The 23,010-nt window shown below is 39.1% G+C and overlaps 2 protein-coding genes across 3 annotated transcripts; both read right to left on the bottom strand.

Annotated features, from left to right (window-relative positions):
• Window positions 1–1,311: 1,311 nt before the first annotated feature.
• Window positions 1,312–8,344, bottom strand: LOC115389332 (protein FAM107B-like). The gene is made up of 5 exons (XM_030092824.1): window positions 7,812–8,344; window positions 6,451–6,502; window positions 4,397–4,589; window positions 4,137–4,293; window positions 1,312–3,135 (listed from the first exon to the last, which is right to left on the bottom strand). Exons 1-5 carry the CDS (start codon window positions 7,833–7,835, stop codon window positions 3,031–3,033), a joined length of 531 nt encoding a protein of 176 aa, XP_029948684.1. The 5' UTR covers window positions 7,836–8,344; the 3' UTR covers window positions 1,312–3,030.
• A 1,910-nt stretch (window positions 8,345–10,254) lies between these two features.
• LOC115389223 (protein FAM3C-like) lies at window positions 10,255–20,123 on the bottom strand. Of its 2 annotated transcripts, none has more exons than XM_030092696.1 (12): window positions 19,952–20,123; window positions 17,069–17,175; window positions 16,873–16,984; window positions 12,523–16,740; window positions 12,355–12,450; window positions 12,235–12,267; window positions 12,008–12,131; window positions 11,857–11,915; window positions 11,302–11,352; window positions 11,130–11,214; window positions 10,919–11,045; window positions 10,255–10,767 (listed from the first exon to the last, which is right to left on the bottom strand). In XM_030092696.1, exons 4-12 carry the CDS (start codon window positions 12,533–12,535, stop codon window positions 10,669–10,671), a joined length of 687 nt encoding a protein of 228 aa, XP_029948556.1. In that variant the 5' UTR covers window positions 12,536–16,740; window positions 16,873–16,984; window positions 17,069–17,175; window positions 19,952–20,123; the 3' UTR covers window positions 10,255–10,668. The 2 variants fall into 2 exon arrangements, with proteins under 2 accessions (XP_029948556.1, XP_029948557.1); XM_030092697.1 differs by having other exon boundaries at window positions 16,679–16,740.
• Between the last annotated feature and the right edge of the window lie 2,887 nt (window positions 20,124–23,010).

The raw sequence follows: 23,010 nt of genomic DNA, 5'->3' as shown, positions 1-23,010 counted from the left end.
CTAATATGTCATCATAGCAGCATATAGTGTGTTTGTTTTCTGTTTTGTTTTTTAAAACTCTTGGACATTGTCGCTTTACAAATATGCAGCTGTGGGCCAACTGTCTTAAAAGTTAGATGTTTCTTAATGTTGAACAATATTTTAAGTATCTATTGAAATGTAAAGACCTCATCCATGGCCTGTTTGAACAACACTTGCAGATTATGAGCAACTTTTAAAGTCTTAGTGTCAACAAGAAAAGAAGATTAGGGTTGAATATTCCACAGTAATTTTTGGATACAATAACATTTATATGAAATATGAGATCAATCGAAAATTATCAGCTTGGAAAATTTTCAGTCATGAGATCCTGACCAAACTGGCACCCAGTTATTGAATGAAATTAAGGCAGATGGGAAGGCCTGAGAGGAGGGCCACAGGAGAATATCTCCATCCATCCATCCACCCATCCGTCCTCCTAGCAAATCTCAACTAACTATGGACGAGGGCAGGTACACGCTGGACAGATCTCTGGTCCATCACAGAGAGTATTTATAAGTTAATCGTTCAAATAATTTGCTCTCATCCAATACAAATAGTATTGAACTTTTATTATGTGCTCTTGCAGCGTGATTGCACCACGTTCTGCTTTTGCTCATCCCAGCATGCATGCCTGTTTGGTACTTCAGTTAAGTTACAAAAGATGAAAGGTGTCTCTTATTCCCTATCTTTAAGCCCGAGTGACACAAATTCCGCAAGGTGCCCAGATGACGCCCGACACGGATCTTCCTGCAGCAATGTGGAACTGTGAAGTATGGCGAGGTTGTGAATGAAGACAAGTGAAACATGCACAATTTGTTATTTTTCTTTATTATTTTCCTCTTATTTCCTGCCCGGCGCCAGCTGTGCCTCCGGCTCTGCAAAGTCCTCACACGACCCACATTCTTCTCATCCTGTGTCATCCTGGAAATCGTATCACTTTCTTTTTCACACAACACCACTGCCTAGACTACTGATGTCCGATACCACGGATTTTCACAGATTTTTTTGGCAATACCAAACAAAACCATCCTTTTAAACAAAGCCTTGTATGTGTCTGAAATTGAAGGACCCTCAACAAAATCGAGAGAAGATCCTCGATTAGTGTACAAATTTAGAAAGCGAACCAATCAGAAAACTGTCTGGATTCAGGTTGCTAGGAAGGAAGATTGGAAAGTTGTGGTTTTGCTGCCACCTGGTGGACAATAGGAGGAGCTACACAGTGGAATTCGCTATTTTGTAATGTGAAACTGGACTGCGCAGTAAATAGTTTTGAATAGTTGAATAGAAATTTGTTGAGCATGGCTTGATTTTCATGAAAATGTATGTTTATACATTTAAACAGACTGAAAAAAAAGAAATACTGAGAGCTGAAAGCTACTTTCTGTCTGCAGTCCATGATATGTGGAGCAGTGGAGCAGTGGTTGCTCCCTCTGTTGCTCCGTTGCTAACAGCATTGCTATTTTTAGTAATAACTCGTCTAACTTATTGCTTTTCCCAGCATTACAACGCTGTTAGTTACTGACAATAATATGAGGAACAGTTCCGTTAATTCACTGCTTTCAGTTTGGTTTTTCCTCCTCCGGCGTCCAGCTGAGCCAGCAGAGAATGGAGTTTGTGTACAGAAAGAAGGTGCAAACTGCGTCAAGTTATGTATACAGCCATACAGAGATCTATGGCTACAGATTAATGTCAGTGAATGGAGAAATGCTACCTACAATTACAAATCAAATTTGACTTGTGTCTTGTCTCATACACAGCAACATTTGATGTGGTGTTTCCTCTTTGTAATTTTTTCTGTCAAGTGTCAATTTATTTCATTAATTATTAACCTTTGAAAGGAAGGTTTCTTTCTTGTAAAAATGGTCTTTTCCTTTCTACAGACGCTTAGATTCTCGTCTAATTTGCATATCTGCTCATTTGCATATCTTGGTCAAATTAGACGATGACGCCATTTTAAAAACCTGATACATTGTTGCGAACTTGTCAGTCCGGGACGTTCTGAATGACGTCATCATACAGAAAGAAGAAAATGTATTGGTCCAAATTGCATCACATCAAACACACATATACAGTCATAGAGACCCCTGATCATTCAAAGGCAGCTTTTAATGGAAGTATGGACATCTATTGACATCTATAGTGTTTTATTATTCTTTTACAAATGTAGAAATGCTGTCTGCATTTGCAAATGAAATTTGATCAGTATCTTGTCTCATATTAGCACACAGCATTATTTGAATAACTTACACTAATATAGCACTTCCTGTTTGTAGTTTATTCTGTCAAGTGTCCATTTATTTCATTAATCAAATATTCAGTTTGTACATGAATCTTTAACATCACAGCATCTTGCAGTTCCATTGAGAGGGGATCCAAATTCTGATATTTTTTAAGCACTTTTTATTAAAGTAATGAAATACGAGTAGTTGCTTTGCCTAGTAATTAATTACTTTTAAAATATTTTAACTCAGTATCTCTGGTACTTTTTTGAAGTAGTGATTAGTATCTATAATTACAAGATCTGTATGAATGTTAAGCTTTGCCCGTTGTTTGAATGCGTATCGACACAGAATTGTGAATCTTCTTTCATTTCAAGAACCCTTAATAAATAGACAGATCAGGGACCATCAGTGTCTGACAATTCCATTGCCCCAATCCACACCGCAGACAAGAAGAGTGAAACAGATTACACAAGGTACAGAGGTATACATAGCACAGCCTGTTCCTAGCTGTCAATACTTCCATTTCCAGACATGATGAACCAACACGTGTCTTGATTTGAGCATTCAAATGATGAACGTCATTATTACTTCAGAAGTCTACCCCATTGAAAGCTCCATAAACAACACAAATATTTTTTTGTGCTTCTTGTCAACTATCCAGAGCCATCCGAACGTGTCGTTTTTATCTAACTATTATGGTAGACACTTAAGCTCTAACACCTCTTCACTTTGCCACTTATCTTGTGCTGGCAGCCAACATCAAGCTCGCATTGAAGCCACACATCTGTCACACTTTGTTCTCTCCCGTTTCCTGAGACGTGGTTCTCCTCAGTCTCTCTTTGACTTGCAGGAACTCTGGCTCTTCTTGCTTCTTTTTCTCTTCTCTCTCCAACTGTGGATACATTAAAATAGAATTTAAGTTTGTATAAATATCATAGAAAGAAAAGTTTAACAGCAGCTAAAGACAACTGTTTAAGCTGACTAATATCTGGATGATGTATTTTGACCTTTGTGATTTTACTAACAACATCTTAAATTTATTCTAAATATGACATTATCTGGCAGCTGAAGAATCAATTATAATTAAGGAAAGGTGTAAATAAAACCCTACATTATACAATCAAAATAAACTAACACAATGATGAAGGCAGTCAGGAAACAGGTCTCAGAGCCAGTCACACCCAGTCCACAACAAAGCACTTTGTATCGACCGACATGCTATACCAATAAAGTTAGACTGATTCTGTTTTGCCCATGCTGTTTTCACACAATCAAGTCACATTAGAGTTAATGTGGTAGCAAATCAAGACTTGATTTTCAACATGAACACTTCCACAAATGAATTACCTAACAAAACTGCTAGAAAGACCTTTTTTTTTTCTTAAAACTTGCATTATTCAACAGCTTGGTGATAAAACACTTGAAGTGGCTCATTTCTTGGATTCTCTATTATTTTTGTATTATCTTATTTTGCAGTGTGATAATGTCCTTTTTTACCCCAATGTAATTTTGAATAAATTTAATCCTTTCTTTAAATAGGAATAAACTATGAAATTTAGATTATAAGGCATTTTAAATATCTATACTTAATAATTGTCTTTGTTTGATTTGTCTAAGTTTCAAAAATTGGAAGCAACAGTAACAATGAGAAGACAAAACCTTGATAAAGGCATTTAAGCAAATTCAATATAAAAACCAGAACTAGATAGGACTGCCCTCCTCTGGCTAAATAAAGCACGAGCACAGACCCCACACGGTCAGATATGATGATGAGGAAAACTCAAAAACCTAAATTTGTCGATGATATGATATTCCTACAACATGTGTTGTCACAGCAACACATTTCCAAAGCTACCCATTCAAACTATTCACAAATATAAAGGAGAGACAAACATTTTCCAGCCTCTGATGTCGTTTCAGGAGCTCCTGATGAAGTGGTGAAGTGCTCTTCTTCGCCTCTTCCTGATCTCTGCTCGCTTTCATCCTTTGTTCCCATTTCCTCTTTTCCAGGGCTCTCTGGAGTTCAGTCTTTCCTTCCTGTGACAGCCTCCTGTCAGAAACACAGTGGAGCCCGATGACTTGGATGATCCTGTAACCGGTGTGCAAGTTTTTCTGACTTAATTCATTCTGCGTTCGGCATTTCTCTGTTCAACCTCTTGTGGGTCAGCTGCAGTTCTTTGTGGAGCTCCTGGTGGCTCCTGGAGGCGGCTGCGGGATTGACGGGTCTGTGGGGTCGGATCAGATCACTGCTCTCCTCCTCTTCACACTGCAGCTCGGATGAGAGAGCATTAAGGCCTGGGAGTCGGTCCTCCTGCTCACTGTGGCGTGATTGGTGTGTCACAAGGTCTGAAGACACGAACAACAAAAGTGTTAATGTCCAAAGATGAAGACGGATTCTGCTTGAGAAAAGTATCTTATGTGGTTGAAACGGTTTGTTATGAGGGGTGAAAATCTTTCAGTGACATGATAAATGACCATTTAGAACTAAAAATTCTTCTTTTAAACTGTTCCTGAAACACATCAGATATAACATCAGATACAAACAACAATTATATCATATTGCTGGTTGGATGTTTTATTTTAATGCTAATTTAATATCATTAGGCTTGTAAATGTCCTCCTGTGGGACTAATAAAGGATTTTCAATTCAATCCAATCCCAGCTGACTAAAGCTGAAGGAAGAGTATTGGACAGGTCTCTGGTCCATCACAGGGTAAACAAAGGCATTTAACACTGAACAAGAAGGCCCCGAAGCTTTAAATCAAATGTCTTCTTGCCATGATTTAGAAATCCTGACACCACTGTGTTCCCTGTATAATTACTGCAATGAAGCAAGAAGCTCACATTGAAAGCAGTAACCAAGCAGATCAGCACACATCACACCGGCCCTTCTCCCTTTTCAGCCTTGTCCTCTCAAAATGCTCAACAATTGAAACATATAGAGTAACAAACTCTGGACAGAAACTCTACCATGAACCTTGAAGGATTTTTTGTTGTTGTTGTTTTTTTAGGGAAAAAAAAAACCTAATAAAAGAGTCATGATGTGATCCCGCTGATGTTTATTATGTTGTGGCCATGAGTAAGTTAACCTTTACGATTCTCTAAATTCAGCATTTAATCTCTCCTCGGCTCCACAGGAAAAATGTCACACTGCATATTATACAATAAAAACTAACTAAAAACAAACACCACTGGGGGTACAACTGCTTCAGCGGCTCAATACTGCCACATTTTAGCCCAGAAGAGGCAGAATATTTACATACTGCATCTTTAGCAAAATTACATCCTACAGAGGTTACTCTCTTTTTTGCACATACCCATTTCAAGGCTACTTCAGTTCAAACTTGCGACATTTATTCATCGGTGGAGATCCATTCACTTTTCTGTAGATCCATCTGAATGATACTCAAAGACTTATAAAGCTAACCTTTGTGGCCAACAATGAGCAGCTGGTGGATAATGGTAAATGGTAAAATATAAGATAACAGAAGCACAAATGGAGTCGGGTCACAAGTCAGTGAATGGAGTGTTAAATGCCAATTGCACAGGGATTTCTGTGTAAAGTTCACCAACCTTACGCACCATGAGGTACGGTACTTATTACAAAATCCTGCAGCAATAAAATCCCCGGAGACGAGCGGTAGTGTCTTTTTTTTATATATACATACGTAAGTTATGGATCCAGCCTTTCAGTTGTGAGAGGAAGGCCCTCATTTCTTCCTTTAGAAATTACATAGTCTGTCTTCAAAGCACAATTAATCCTCGCAGCTAAATGTCACTAAGCAAATGGTTTATTGACAGCCACATAACAGTTCATTGACTTAACAAATTATGTCTGACCCTTTTGCTGTTTAATGACAGTCCAAATCAATAAAAATGTCGTCTCTACAAATACCACAGAGTTCACCTGAGCTGTACTGAGTCACACAAATTCAAACATGCCCCCGCTGCCTCGTCTTTCTCTTCCTCGGAGTCTCACAAAGAGCGAAGGAGACAAAGAACTCACCCTGCCTCCCCATGACAATAACTGTAAACATTGCGAATGACGCGCTGGCTCAGCGGCCATTACTGTGAAGCCCCACTTCAGGATCTGTGAGTTTTTACATTACAAGAAAAATAGAAATGTTCTATTTGATACTGCGGTTGGAAAATCTATATATACACAATAACAGCATCATTAACAGCACTGATGTGTTTTATTCCTCACCCGGCTGGTCAACGTGTGCCTCATTTCTCGCTGGAAACCGTTGGAGGTCTTTCTGTCAACAGAGAGAATAATATTGATCTTAGTGTATATGACAGCAGTATAACCCTGGCTGATTCTCAATATAATTACAACGAAAAGCTTCTTTGTCATTGTGTGAAAATACAGTAGAATTTCATATAAGGATTGAAACAAGCATTCAAAATCATGGAAATTGTTTTTACGTACAATTGTCCAAAAATGCATGACCAATATGTAAAATCCATCAGAGATATCAATTCCTACATCAACTGTACAGCTTTACTCGCTGACACAGCACAGACACAGAAGGCCAATTTAACATTAAGTAATAAAATGATAATAATGAATAAACTAACAGTCCCTGCCGTCAAGATGGCAGCCCCCCAGAACTGGTATTGTGACGCAGTATAGTGTCAGCTCTACTTGCACATGTGCAGTGAAGCGAAGGCCTCGCTGGCGAGGTGGAAGGCTGCCACCTCATTAATGATGGGATCAGACAAAACAGAGCCTGATTCCCTCTGAGCTCCTCATTTGCTGTAGTTTTGAGCAGAATGAATTCTTTCTCTGTGAAGATCAGAGCGGACGGCAACACAAACACTGCTCACTTACTTTCAGTTATACGTTGTTTGATGAAATGTTCTTTGCATATGCAGCAAAAAAAATGAAAAAAAATACAGTGTAACAGATGACCTCTTTTCTTTTCAGTCAGGATTGATTCACTGTGTTTGTTGCAGCTTTATTTGGATTCGAGCTTCACCCTCTGCAAACAAAATAAACGTAGTAGTGTTGCGAAACGGGTGCAAACTCCAGCCCCGGTGTTTAAATACACCCAAACTCAACGAGAGAGGACTGAATCTCAGAACACCAGCGGATCCCAACGAGAACCGAGAGCAATTTAACGACAACAAGCTTGTAGCTAGTTGTTGGGTTGATGTGCAGGGGAGTCCTGCTGTTTGGCTAAATCTCACACAGTGGATATTGTGTGGAGGAGAATTAATAGGACATGACAGGATAAACAGTCTCCAAGGCCCAGTCTTCAGTGGCCCTTTTTTTCAGTCGGATAAAGGCCTGCTTTCGGCTGCCTTTGGGAAATGGGGAAGAGTTAGAGGGAAGAGTAAGAGAAAAGACTGCAAGAGTAGCAGAAAGGTACTAGAAAATGGTTCTGCACTACTGGAAAACATCTAACATTTGGGGTTCCTATCAGCTTTTACTTTATCACTTGTAAAATTAAGTGCATGTCAGGTAATTTACTTCTGCTGCATTAGTTTGACGTGACTTACTGCAAAAAAAAATGACACTTAGAGAAACGGCAAGGTCAAAGAAGAGGAGAAGTTTAAACTTACTTTCTTCCCATGTGTGACTCCCATGTCCTCAGCATAAATCCAGTCCCGGAGCCTGTTGGGCTCACAGTGCACAGTCTCAGGAATAATTTGAGGTTATTCACTCTCTCTCTGCCTCACGAGCCAAAAATACCGCCGAGGGGGGAAAGGACTCTGGACTCGGACCAATGGTGAAGCTCCCACTGAAGGTGTGACAAACTCTGAAGAAAAGGCCAAAAGGGCTCCAAATACATAACACATAGCAGAAGTGGGGAATCGAGAGCCAAACATATATCTTATGACATATTTGTCGCAACATCATTCCATTGTCTTCAGCATTCAGTTTAGGAATTTATGAAAGAAAACATTTATAATGTGTTCATAAGAAGCACCGAGTAAGACTTCTGGTCTTCTTTTTTTCATTATGTACGAGTCTGAAAGTGTTCAACCGGAGAGATATTTCCTCACACAGTAATTTAGATTATGTCAATCTTAATGTGGTGTCAAGGTCAGACAGAGGTCAAATTATTGATCTGTGCTAATTGATGTAATGCAAACTTTTACAGAAAACTATGAAACATGAGTATACAATGAGATGAACATCCAGATAAATCGATAAATAAGATTTCCTAAACAGAGAAAGAGAAGCATATAAAAGATGCATCTGCCCCTTTTTTTTTTTTTTTTTTTGGTGTTTTTTATAAATCGTAATGATAATGACACAGACGTCATAAACTCATCCAGTAACAGCACATCGTTAAGTAAGAAGTTACTAGAACGCCACTACTGCTAGCAGGGTCATCCCTGGTGAAATGGAAGTCTTAAACCAAAGGGAATCCCCAGGCCAACGCTCGCTCTCTCTCTTCCACTCACTGATTCAGTCTTTGCATTTACCTGGACAGTCGGCCTGAAGTCAAACAGTGGGGCACAAGAGCACATGTCTGGTCCGTTTGAGTTAAATATCCAACTCTAAAAATCAGATATCGGCTAATGCAATTCTCCGACGCACACGCTCCTGCAGGGGCGATGTAAATGTCAGCAGCCAGAGACTTAAGAGGACATTTAAGGCCTCGAATCATCTGCTGCTGGAAAGAAGTGAACTTCAGAGGCATTAGCAGGCTGCAGTGAGCAGACATTTATTATCAACCCCAACATTGCGAAGTAATACACGTGACACTTCTTAATTCGTGTTTGTATTGTATTTACACATAGCACTGCTGACTGACTTCACTGTTTTTGTCTTTTTCTTTCTCATTTTGGATCCAAATAGTTTGTAGTCTAGATTAGTCAGACGTTAGCGGTTTATCATTACAGTAGTGCTTGATTTCTGAGCGTTTGTTGATAAAATATGCTCCCAGTGGAACGTGAAGCTCCACACGCAGCGTGTCTTCTGCTTATTGAGAGGAGCGGCCGAGACATGTGACTGTTTCCCTATCTGAAATTCATCCGGTAGTTTCTTTTTTTAATTCACTCTTTACTGTTATGTATAAAGTCAGTTTTAGAGCTGCTGTCTCTCTCTGTCTTTCTCAGTTCGCACAACATAAAGCTTTTGTCTCCTGTGAAAGACAGCTGGTATTGTTTGACTAAACTCTGGCTCAGTGAAGGACGAACGCCTCATCCATCCTCAGCTTAAGTCCTATTGACAACATAATAAATGAACACTAACCCCAGAATAAATGTTTAACTTGTCTGAACTTCTGCCACCTGAGGTGACTTCAGATGAACAGCAACACTTCATTATTTCTGCCATGTGCATCCTTTATATATAGTGCTGAGAGATCTTGTGCTTAATTATTTGCAATGACTCAAAGTAACTTTGCAAAACTGTAATAATCAGTGACAAATTTCAGTAACTTCCACCACGATGGTTCTGTTGTGCAGTTATGTCAATACATTATGTTCTTTGAAAATAGCTTTAAGCTGTCAGAGGCAGACTGATCAGCAGCCTCCCAGCATAACCATTGGAGTTTATGTAAAATAAGTTATCTTAAATTTGAATGGAAAGCATTTTATAAGTACAAAAATGCAAGGCTTCATGTGCATTACAGTTTATACAGTTCTAACAGTGTTTAAAGGCTTATTTTGTGGTTGGACTTGCAATAGACCTTCAGAAAACTCAAAAAAAGTACTCACGAAATCTTTTTAAAAGATTTTTTCAATTGTCGGCCATTGTTGCAGTAAAAACCCAGACCAAATTGGACCCATCACACAGAGAGATTGAAAAGCACATGAAACATGCTTACAAAGACAATCATTTTCTCTTTCTTCACTCGTTTATTATCTCACCAGTGGTCAGATTAATTTTGTGACCCTTTAATGGAGCCTGACCCAGAGGTTGGAAACCACTTGACTAATTAGCTGTTATTAAATTAAATTGGCTTTGACCCACAAAGAACCATAAAGCACAGCTTGAAAATGTTTTTAGTAATTTATTTCAAAGGGGGTGAGAAAAAAAAAAAACTGCAGGCAAGTCTTATCAAAAATGTGCACAGTAGCCAAGGGATTTTTAAAAATGTTATTTTACTGGACATTCATTTAGCATTTTCGATTACTATTAATGAGAATAATTACCAATTTATTCGTCTGTTCTAACAGAAAATAAACATAAATGGGCAAAGCGGCAGAAAAGGGAGAAAAGCATGAATGTAGGAAATATTAGCTGAACACGTAGATGTAACTGTGGGAAAACCTGGAAAAAAAAAAGATGCTTTAAATACTTTAAAAAGATAACAGAGTTTTAAGGCCGACACGTACAGCTTTTATATGTGGAGAAAGAAGCAATACTGTGTGTGAGAGCCGGGATTTAATATCAGGGCTATTTTCAAAAGACACTTCCATCCTGATTTGCAGTTCATCACAAACGAATTAAAGTTTGTGCCACTCAGCCGGTCGCTGCTGGGCTTCTCGGGAAACAGCCGCCCACCTCCACTATTTCTGGCCATCCTTCATAGATGTTGGTTTTCTCATCATTAACAGCTCGCTGCCAGGTGAAAAGAGAAGAGAACGTTTGTTTTCATCATCTTTTTTTTTTCTTCTTCCTTGCCTCCCCTTACCTTTAACGTATTTTAAAATAGATGGTCTTTTCTGACACTAATAGAACAAAGAAAGATGCACTGAGCAGGTTCACTAACCTTCTCAAAGAGGCTTTTGATTTCCGTCCCTGCTCTCCCAGCAAACACCCAGCTGTCTCGTTGTTTTACAGACCTGATCAAAGTGCTTCCCATACCGACAAATATCTCCCTCATTTCAGGTGTCATCCTGCCACCAAACAGTTGAGCGGGTCAGATTTTTGTTGTATAAAGTCACTCTTACATGTTGAATCTCTGAGATTTTTGGACTCACTTCTTTGTCACGTCGCCAAACGAGGCCACTAAAACTATCAATCCTGGTTTTATTGACTTTAGGTAGTCCAGGATATCTTCTGGGTCTTTTGTCATGAGGAAAATAAACAATTAGTGAAATTACTGTTACATAAAATGCTCCTGATTACATTTGCTTTTAAAATGACTCTTACTTCCGTCTTGCATATCAAGATAGCCATGTTTCACCACCACTCCATCTTCACCTATAAGGAAAAAAATAAACATGTAGAGCTGATATATGACGCATGCAAACTGTACAGTGACCCTGTAAATAGAACTGAGAAGCCAGTTAATATTTCCCTTATTCCAAAAATGCTCCAAAACACAGTTTAACACAAGTCGCAATGTTTGCAGTTACATATAAACATTTCTATTTTGTTTTCAGAGAAGCGTTGTATTGCTGTATTCAAACTCCATCCATCTATACATTTCTTATCCCACTGTAAACAAATATTTTTTTTTCATGAAAGAGTCTCCTTTTCCATATTTCACAGGATGTTTATGTTCACTGTTGAGTAAAATGGGGATTTATGAACATTATAAATCATTGCTTTTTGTATTTATTTGCACACATCAGCACAACTTTTTTCTTTTGGAGTTACAGAAGTGAACCCTAGAGCTATAATTTGTCTCTAAAAATGATGAAGCATCCTGTATGCGATCAATTTGTCATTGTTTTTAAAGAAGATGAGAATGTTTTTACTCACCGTCGGCTACCACCACGTTCAGCCCCGGCCCCACGTTGTTCAGTACGTGACTCATGATGCTGTTGAAACACAGGAAACGACCAGTTTCACCATCTCACCCGAGCTGAATGTAATATATTCAGACGCCGCTCCACCTTCCATTCACACATACGTTTTACCATCAAAACAGATCTTTGGCCCGACGATGTTTGCCGCTCCGCTCCTGATGTGCACGGCGAAGCGGTCGGATGGACAAACCGCCGAGAGGCCGCACCGGGGTGAAGGCGAGGTCGGGGCTGAAAGCACAGGTCACGGGGGACAGTGAGGGTCTCGTTAGGAGATACGTTTTGACAGCGACGACAACATTTAGTGCTTTCATAGTGGAAATGTTTGCCTCACCTGTTCTGAACTTTTGATCCTCATTATAAAAGCCTGAAGCAGAAGAACGGAGGTGGTTTGGTTGTGATCAGAGGCTGAAATGTACCTCACAGTTTTGGATGTCATGGAAAATTATCTTACCAAGCAAACTTTTGACTTTCTCCTGTGCGTTGTAATAATTGATGGAGATTCCCAATGTGATCAGGACAGCAAGCGCAGGCGCAAGTTTCCAAATCACTGTCAACAAGTAGGACAAGATAGATGCAAATTTGAAGTAATGGACACTTTACATCATAAGTGAAATCTTACCTCGACATTTCATGTCTTCCACCAATCACAGAGCTTCTTGTGTCAGATGAGGAAACGCTACGGCGGTTTATACGTACTAGAGGCACTCAATATATATAACAGACGCAGCAGAGCGACTGTGTCGTCTCATCTGTGAAGCAGTTCCAAACACACCTTATGGGAGGCGAGGTGTCGGGATATAGGAGCCCTACTTTATGTGGGATGTGGCATTACTGTAGTTTTTCACACACACACACACACTGACATTGACACTGACAGTGTGAACTAGATGATCAGGTTTCTGTGTATTATAATGTCAAACAAGGGAAGGTGTCTGCCAGAAAAGAAATACTGTGTGAGGCGGACAATGAGGTTTGAAAATAGCAGATTGTGCATCGCTGGTCGCAAAGCTGAAACCCATAGAGGGAGATGGCAGAAAGAGGAGGAGGAGGAGAGAAAAGGGTCAAACGCTTCATATTACAAATTGCATGTGTAAATGAAAAAAAAGGGTGTAAAGAAAAATCATTGCACCTCTTTGGTTTTTCCATTTCTATGGAAATTTTTTTGTAAAACACATATGATACGAGGGATTATCTGGATAAAGCAGCTCATACATATATAAAGTATTACAGAAGAAATAAGAATCAGATATCAAGTATTGTCTGCTTTTCTTTTTTTTATATCCCACTGCGGTTTCAAACCCGGGTCCCCAAAACTCAAGGTCAAGAAATCTACCCGAACCTGTCAGTCTCATTATTCGGTAAACAGCATGATGTGGAAATAATAAACTGATTTAGTTTTAAAGACAGAATCATTACAGTCACTTTTGTTTTCGGCTCAAAGCAACACAGCGTTGTTTACATGGTCAGTCACCCCATAATCTCTTGAAGCGAAGGTCGAGCCCTCCTTTCAGCTGGCATCCCCTCCGCTGATCCCTCAGCTCCAGCTAAACTCTGAACTTTTATTTGTCTCACAGCTTCCAAAGAAAAACAGCCTTTTCCTCAGCCCTGTTTTGACATCAACACAATTGTATAATGGGTTACAAAAATAAACTACAAAACATCTCCTTCAGTGTTTCTTGACAGGTTCAACAACACTCTGAACTTTACGGGCACCGTAAAGTGTTAATAGATCTGTGTTGAGCACTTGAGCGGTGTTGACAGAGGAGAATATTCTCTGAAACTTAGAATGAAAATCTGCACCAGTTAGCTCACCCGAGCGCGAGTGTGAGCTCTAAAGTTGTTACAGCTTAAGTAGTGTAATTTCGTGTAATTTTCCCTTGTGTTTGCACTGACATGGCGACAGTACAGACAAAACAACAACAAAACAAGCAGTATTTACTCACTAATGAACCAACCGTCTATTTCTCACAGTCGATCATCCTAAAGCCACGACGGTCAGCATCAACCTGTGGGTCACGATATACGTAATACTCAATGTGTGTTCAACCTATAGCCAAAAATCCAATGCAGATGTAAATGTGCTATCAAAATCATGAACAGGTTTATTGCCAAGTACAGTAGCCTTATATGAGGAATTTGTTTTGGTGGAGGTGCAAACATAGATAAAAGAAGGAACATATGTAAAAAGGCACAAGTATAAATGCTCAGAGTAATTTTGTCAAATCCAGTTGAAATCTTATGGACACACACACACACACACACACACACACACACACACACACGAAAAAAAACACTACACAAAATATGAAATTGCTGTTATATAGCACATCTTAACACTTCTTTTGCCACAGTGCCATATTTGTTAACATACGCATTTATTTGCATTTCCTGCTAAACTAAGCATGATTGGTTCAAAAAACTAATTGTGGTATTAGTAAAGTTATTAAATTATTAAAACAACAGTTTGGCCCATTTGCTCAACAAGGTAGCACCTGAATCTTGAGTTTTAACTCCTCGAAATATGAAACACTGCAGGTTGAACATCTGCAAACTGAAACAGCTGTAAGTTTAAACAGGTACCCAATGAGTCCAGAAAGACATATTTTCTTTAGCTGTATAAAAAATGACACTGCATTGCACTAAATAATGTACAGAGAATATTGAAACAGAACTAAAGTCCATTATTTTATTGAAACTCATTATGGTAAAATATGCATGACTTTGGCCACCTTTACACTACAGTGTAAGATTGTGTAAATTAACATGATGTGTATCTTTATGGGGACTTAAACGTCTTAATTCTTCGATACATCCTTCAACAGCGTCTCAGGGTCACATCTTTCAGTTCTCAATATTTTAGTGAGAGCACTGTTCATGGTTGAGTAATCATGTCTTGAAATTCAAGGTGTAATACTAAAGACAACCAGCAGAGGGTCATTGTGGTCTATCATTCACCAATCACAGGGAACATTTAAGCATTCAGAAAGCAGCACATCACCGTGAGCTTCAAGCACTCGTGTTTGATTGCATTTGGTTCAATTGCAGAAAGTGTTTATGGGTTAATGGAACAGCCATAAGACAGATTTTCAACACACGGCTCTTCACAGATCCTTCACCTGGCATTCAGAAGCGGTAATGACTTTGAACCCTATAATAAAGCATATATTCACTCGTATTCATTCATCACACTTGAGTCAATGTACAGGTTAAACATATTTAATGGGAAACGTATTTCCGTGTGAGTTAAGCACCATCACGGCCGACATTAGCAACCGCTTTCCACAAAGTGCCTGGAAACCCTGAAATAAGAAATCTTAACAAGAAGAGATGGGTGACAACAGACTGGCTTCACAGCTTAATTTGTTGATCACACAAATAACAATTAAAGAGAAACCATACTGATTTCTGATTATCTATTAATCAGTTTGAGCTGCCAGGAGCATCCTGTCACCTAGATGCTCACATCCTGATGCTCACTTGCACCTCCCGAGCATGTGGAGCTGCTACTTTCTTCCTCTTTGGAGGCGAGCGCGACTGTAAAAAAAAACATCACGTAACATCACTCAGCACTCGGCATCCATTAAAGAATGAGCACACCTTAAATGGGTTGGCGTTGGCCCAAACAAGGGAATATTTTCAAAAAGGAATGGGCCAATTGGTAAATATCTGCAGTCCTGTAATGACTATTATTAGCTGTCGCTGAATTAGAGGCCTAAAATATCTGAAATGTCAAGTCTTAATGCAGCGGCTGTGAAAAGAGGGTTTATTCCCTGGATAATGTCTTATATTGACGCGCTCTGCATCAGACTTAAACGCACTTAGGTTGAGACAAAAAGCATTGTTCATCAGCATCACTCTGCCTATTGAAAACAGTTATTGCACAAAATGAATATTCTTGAAATTTGGGGCTTTTGTTTTTTATTTTAAGGTACGTATTGTGAAAAGACTCAACTAGAGTTTACTTCTCCAAGTTAATTAGCCTGGCTTTTTTTTTTTTTTTTCATATGAAGATCAAGTAAAAAATAACAAATCCGAATAGTTGCGTCTTAATCCTCATTAAAATCTGCAATCAGGCTCCTCTTCTAAAATAACCACAACTGTAGCAGCATGTTGGAAGACCGACATCAGGTATCACTGCTGATCAAATTATTCCTTCTTTATACCGAGCACATCAGTCTATATTTAGCACTAGATAATGCAACAAAGCCTGGTTAGAAGGAATATAAATTCTAACAAATATAGATAAGTTTTATGCTCAGATAAACACTCGAGGTTGTTTTGGGTTTTTATTTTTTTTTCCTGCTCTCACTTTAGCCTGCAGCCTCCATCAAGCAAAGGATCAGGGGGATTCATGGGCGTCCCCTGAGAGGTGAGAACTGGAACAGAAATAGATGCTTATCAATAGCTGAAGGTCACTTTAGAAGCATGGACACTGATTTTTAAAAACTTATCAGCTTCATCTGACTTGGTGACGGACAAAATAAGAACACCAAGAAATAGCACATCGACAACAGTTCTCAGGAAGTGTGAATCCAATATGACCCAGATGAAACCAGTCGATCAATTGATCCTCAGAAAAAATATTTAACAGCCACGAGATCAGTTTATCTCAGGGGGAAAAAAAATAGATGGAAAGCAACTGCAATATGGTGGTTCCAGCCTCTGAGATGTAACAACTGGCTCCATTTGCTTGTTCTGCATCTAAACGTTGCCATTAAAGTTTAATATATGTTTGTAATCAGTTCATAAATAAATAACGAATATAGAAAACCCACTCTATAACCTCCTTCTCAGTGAATCCACCTAAAGCCCGGCTGCAGATTTACTCCAGAAGCTCCTGTCAGGGTAAAGAAAAAAAAGAAGCGTAAGATGACATTTAATGTGATGAGGAAGGTTGCCAGTGAGCTGACTTGTAGTGGGGGACAGATGACAGCGAAAGCCACAATCAGGGAGGCCATGACCCACTGACCTCGTCTGATTCCTCTCCGACTGTGCAGGGCCCTCTGTCGCCGTCCTCCTCCGTCACCCCGGAATGCTGGTCCTCCATCTGCCTCAGCACCGAGTATCTGTACGTGGCCTCACTGAAACGAAGCGGGACAATGTGTTTTCACTGCACCCGGATTTTTAAATAATCGCGTCAGGGCTCATTAAGCAAGTTTGCTTACTTGACTGGGAAGCAGTATTTCCGTATGATCAATACGGCGGCCGCCGCCGCCACCACGCAGACGAAGACCACCGACGCAATAATCCCAGGGTGAAGCCTTAACCCGGCCTAAAAAGACAAATGAATCCAATAAGAGTGAACAGTGGGGTAGTTAAAGAGCCCATAAAGCTAACAGCTCAGTTCATGATGTGTGGCGCAGATAAAAAGGAAATACAGGCGGAAGATATGACAGCCGAACAGTTGTTCATTATAAATCACACGACCGTACGGCCCGAAAGCTCAGCGGCGGGGCGCTGAATCTCTGACCGGGCACAAAACCTGACACGCTCCTGACAATCACTCATGAAAACAAACGACAATCAGTCTCTGTAAAGTTAGGGCAAAGGTCATTTCCAAAGTCAGGATCAGAGTGTGAAAACACATGTCACCACAACCAGGATTCATCTGGAGCACGACCACGAAGCCACAAACCACCAGGAGCAGTTCATCACGCGTGGCGTTGATGAAAATAACTGGGAGTGGAAGGACATCTTTTCACATTCAACTGTCCATACGTCCGTCCGTCTGCCTCCTTTCAGCCTCTAAAGAGATGAGTCACCGTCAGCCTCATAAAAACGCCATCCTCTCCACCAGAAGGCCAAGCTCTGAACAAACACATCCACCACGAAGATTTATGGAATTGTGGCAACTAATTTGATAAACAACCTACCTGCATGTAAATGGACTTCAGTTGTATCGCACATGTTTACAGCGTCAGCAGACTAGAAGCAGACGGCTGGTCCCATTCATCCATTCACACAAACATTAAGCCTCATTAAACACATTAAGCAATTACCAAGAATGGTTTATCATAAGAATGGAGCCAGAGTGCGATAAGATAAGATAAGATAAGATAAGATAAGATAAGATAAGATAAGCCTTTACTTTATTCATGCAGCAGGGTGAAATTCAGTTACAACAGCAGCTCAATATTACACAAAATGAAAAGAACAATATTAAAGTAAAAACTATTAAAATATCATATTTTAGAAGAAGATGCTGGCAATATTGAGGATTTAAAATAAATACCTATCAATATTTACAACATAAAAAAAGAACAAAAAACACAGTGGAACCATTTTAAAGGGAAAATATACCCATTTGCAGTAATTTAGAGTGGATTTAACGGTACAAGTGTTTAGAATGATGCATGATTTCATTATACTGGTAAGTGCTAAACCTCTCTATTTGTTTTTCCTATAAATAATTTGACATCTTCAGTTACTGAGTTTATTGGTCACGGTCTAGTTTTCCTGCACAGTACCTCCAAAAATTATTTTCTGCATGTATGCAAATTAGTGTTGACTATCTTTTCAGTTCATGTAGCATATTGTGTGCTGTTGTCAGAGCGACTCTCCTCTGTGGGGGGGGTCACAGCAGAGTGTGCTGAAAGACCCTGTTCCTGATGGGCAGAGTCTCACAGACGAATCTGTGTTTAGGCCTCAAACAGGAGAGCAGAGTGGCACCGAGGGGCAATTTAGAGTGACCAATTACCTGGAATGCATGCTGTCGGACTGTTTTTGGGGAGGAAATTGAAGCACACAGGGAAAAAAAAAAAAAATCAGGCAAACTCCACAAAGAAGTGGATGACCAAACGCCCTTTTTTTAGCCAAACGTGTCCACTTTTTAAGTCCTGTAACCAGCGGTTTTATGAATTCATGGAAACTGTCCAGTTTTCATTGTTTTCTCAGAGGACATATATTTGAATTGAGTGACACTTTGCACACGCCGATCTTTGCTGTGTGTCACATAATCCCCAAGAGGCTGCTGTGTGCTCTACTACGCACAAAAATAGTTGAAGCTGATATAATATCTGACAAATAGACATCAGAGCAGCGTTGTGTCTAATCGGCCCACAAAGTGACAAAACGCAAGTGCTGCCTTTCAGAGGAAGTGAAGAAAAGCTTCCCCATTTACTGTCAGAAGCACAGATATTTTTATCTATTAAACGAGTGTATTTGTGAGACTACCGGTCTATTGTTTACATTATTACATTGAAACTGCAAGAAGAATTTAGTTAAGGCTGAATTGACGAAACAATATACCCTGTTTTTTTATTTCTTTTTTTCCCTGTAAAGGGAGCTGCTATTTCACCGCTGTATGTTGAATTTCTAAAAAGAAGAGGCCTCATTTCTTTCATTATTCAATTCTATAGCTCTAAGTTATTTTGTACTATTGACTGTGGAAAACAGGGTTTTTTTTTTTTTTCAGGCATAATAAAGAGTAACCTCTGGGAAACTATCTCAGTTTGTGTCTTCAGTTATAGAAACATATTTTCTGTATAATTTAAGAACTGTGTGCACAATAACTTTTTAAAAATGCTGCTCCTATGCATGTGCAGTATGACAGTAGTTCATTAAAGAGAATCACGTTTGGTTTCATTATATTAAACAGCGCCCACTAGAGGCCAGACATGAAAATTACATCATTTTCAGCGTTTCTGCCATTTCAGTGTAAATAGACATCCTTTTCAAGACATTTCTAAAACAAAAAACAAACAAACAAAAAAAAACTTGAAACTATGTGTAAACGGGTCCCTTATTTTCTGTCCAAACAGAGAAGCAAACTTTGAGCAAATGTCAAGTATAATTTAGGAATGTCATTTGTCTGAAGACCTCAAGTCCAGACTTGAACCGGGGACTTGTTGATGTCTTCACTGTGTGTTGTGCACGTGCAGAGAAAAGACATGCCATGTACTAAAGTTAATGCAATATAGAAGCATTTTGTCGTGTTTAACTTCCTTTACACACACACACACACGCAAACTTTCACCCTAATCCCCGCTGGAAACGCGGCTGTTGTGTAAATTCCAGATCAGGTCTGCAGACCAGTGACTGAGCCCTACCTGTGGAGCGGACATCTTCACTGACGGCAGAGCAGAGCCTCGTTATCCTGCTGTCATCGTGGAGCTCAGAGATCAGCACATTTACCACCTCTGAACGAGGCTCGACACAAGGAAGAAACCAGACATTCCGACATATTTACTTCCTCCTTCTTCACTGCTCTCGCACCTGCTTCCGCGGTTGCCAGATCAGAACAAGTTTCCAGCCCAAACACTTATGTCCTGTTTTGGAAGAATGTGTTAAATCGGGGCCTGGTGTGAAACATTTTGTAATTTTCATCTGTGGAAAGTGTCATATGAATAAAATGGACTTAAATGAATGAGTGAATAGATAGATAGATAGATAGATAGATAGATAGATACTTCCCATGACTCTCCCTCAGCCGCTTGGCCCCCCACATCGGAACTCGTTTGTCCTCACACATCTGAAACATCCAGTCCAGAAACACTTTTAAAACTCATCTCAAAACGAAACTTTTTAAACAAACATATAGTTGTGCCCATAAATATTTGGATGGAGACAAACTTTGTTTTTCTCTCTGTACATTACCACACGTCAAACAATGCTCCACTGCATTAAAAAACATTCAGGGATTGTTTTTTTTTTAATATTGTTTCGATGGTGTTGTTGTTGATGTTTTAGCTGTATTTTATCATATTCACTGTGGACAGTGACCTTGGGTGTCCTGAGACCGACATAAAATGCATTGTCTATGAATGACTGAATGCTTAATGTCAGTTATATACATTATATATTTCGGTTTTATGTAGATTGGCCTATTAGCTCACTTCTTCTTGCTTTTTCATACTTTAGAGTTCTGTATTTGCATGTATTTATCATGCTATGACCTTGAAATACTGTTCTGTTGAATTGATTACTCATCTTTTTAACTGATCGTTCTTTCAAATTAAAAATCACGACTGCGATCAGTACTATTACTATAGTGATTCGCTGAAATCTCTTCCTTTTTGCCATATAATAGCTATCATTTTGTCAGTATTTTAGACCCTACAGTTTTTACACCATGGTTTTTGTTTGCTTTGACCAATCTGGCAACCCTGGCGCAGGACCCAACATGTGACCTTGTCATGAAACTTTAATATGTCAGCTGCTGTTTCTTCCCCATACTAACACAAATCAGATTAGAGAGGAGGTCTGTGCAGTGCAATGGTTGTTGTCTAAACATTCCAGCATGTCAAACACGGCATGAGCTCAGCCTGAATGATAGAAACAAAACAGCAACTCCTCAGGTTACGGTCACTTGCCTGTACTGCTCCTCAATTTATTCATGTTTAGGTACCATTTACACAGTGAAATTCACTTCCACAGTCACAAGTTACTGAACACAACCACAATTTGTGCCTTTATTATCTGGAGTGACGATATTATAATTTCCAAGACAGAGAATTCCTGTGCCAGCCTCAAGATATGTAAATTATATCTATTTAATATATTCCACAGTCAATATACATCATAAAATTCAACTGTGCGACAAAAATAATGTTTTTATTATCAAAGAAAAAACTGTGGCATCCTCAAGGTTACTCAACGTGTTCTACTCTGCCTAAATAGCCTGTCGTCGACAATAAATGAAAGAAAAATGACAAAAAAAATCTCTGGAATTAAATAAATACAGAAATAATGTCCCTGCTGCATTGAAAATCTCTAACAGATTTCTTTGTTTTATAACTAAAAAACATGGAAACAAAAACCTAATAATGGAGACAATAAAACAGAACAAGCTGCAGAAAGTTACTGATTAACAAACAACAAATAGCTACCCTTCAATCTTCAGTTTTCTTTTGTTTTTCTGTGTGCGTGTGAGCGACGTCAGTCTACACACTGACAACTGAGTGCCTGCTTTGCACACAGTGCACTCAGCCACCCATTTGTCCAATCTGGGGTGGCAAATGTGAAAGTTTTCCTTCAGCTCTTTTAAAACGCAGTACTTGTTCTGTGGCATTTTGAGGACTGAAGTGAAGCTGCTCTGAGCCCTGGACGTTGGCCCGCTCTGTATGCGAGCGGAGTGGAGCTGTCCGCAGGCCTGCCTCCGGGGGATTACCTCGACCACAACACAGTATTGACACAATCAGAAAAAAACAAACAAAAAAAACAAAACATAGGATATTTGGTCACCTTATGGGATTCAAACCAATAAATTCAATGAACATTAATCTTTTAAAACTGAAGCGAGCATTATGAAGTTAGCTTTAGAGCAATTTTTATTTTCACTCTGGTATTTTCATTCACAGTAGTGCATTTACTTGTCCAGTAAACTTAAGGAAATGCAACGGTAGTTTTATTTTTGTGCAAATTTTATACTTGTCAAAACATTCCTTGATTTAACATTCAGATCATCTACTGTACTCTACTTTTAACAATCAAATTGAGTCTGGATTTAGACAAACACCTGTGCACATGCCAGCTGTTTTTTTTTTTTAAGATTATTATGGAGATATAGCTTAATTAAAATCCATGGGAATATATTAGAATGTAGTAAACAAATAGTTTTGCCTTCCTTTTTTAATTCTGCCCCTGTCCTTTGTGAATCAACAGCTTATTTCAGACATAGCACTTTGAATCAATCTCCTGTCAGGCGCTCATCAGGTGTGATGAGTGTTTTGGCAGCTCTGTTGAAAATATCTGCCAAATTCATGAGCTGCCAGCCTGTTGTCACTCCAAGTTACAGTTACACGTTTATTTGTGGGTACAGCTATTATGAGAGGTAAAACAAAACTTTAAAATTTTCAAATGTATTTTACGGTAATGTGTTGCACAAATTGTATTTTAATGCACTGCACAAGAAAAAAAGAAGCATTATCCTCCTTTCTTACTGTCCAGACAGTACACATTGTAAATCCAGGTGAAAAGTGCTATTTCAAATTAAATATGACTCAAATACATGCACTCATCAGCGTTTTTTTTATTACTTGGAAAAAAAAAAGATATTTAAAAGGAGCATAAAATGGCCTCAATTGTAATACAAATCCCTGTAGAACTGAAAAGTCAGAAATCTTCTGATTAAAAGGAGCTCCAGGATGCTCTTTCAAAAGAGTTACAG

Source organism: Salarias fasciatus, chromosome 5 (genome assembly GCF_902148845.1).
Source record: "Salarias fasciatus chromosome 5, fSalaFa1.1, whole genome shotgun sequence".
Taxonomy (NCBI): Eukaryota; Metazoa; Chordata; class Actinopteri; order Blenniiformes; family Blenniidae; genus Salarias; species Salarias fasciatus.
Note: the sequence above shows the minus strand (reverse complement) of the source record. Positions and strands in the feature narration are given on the sequence as shown.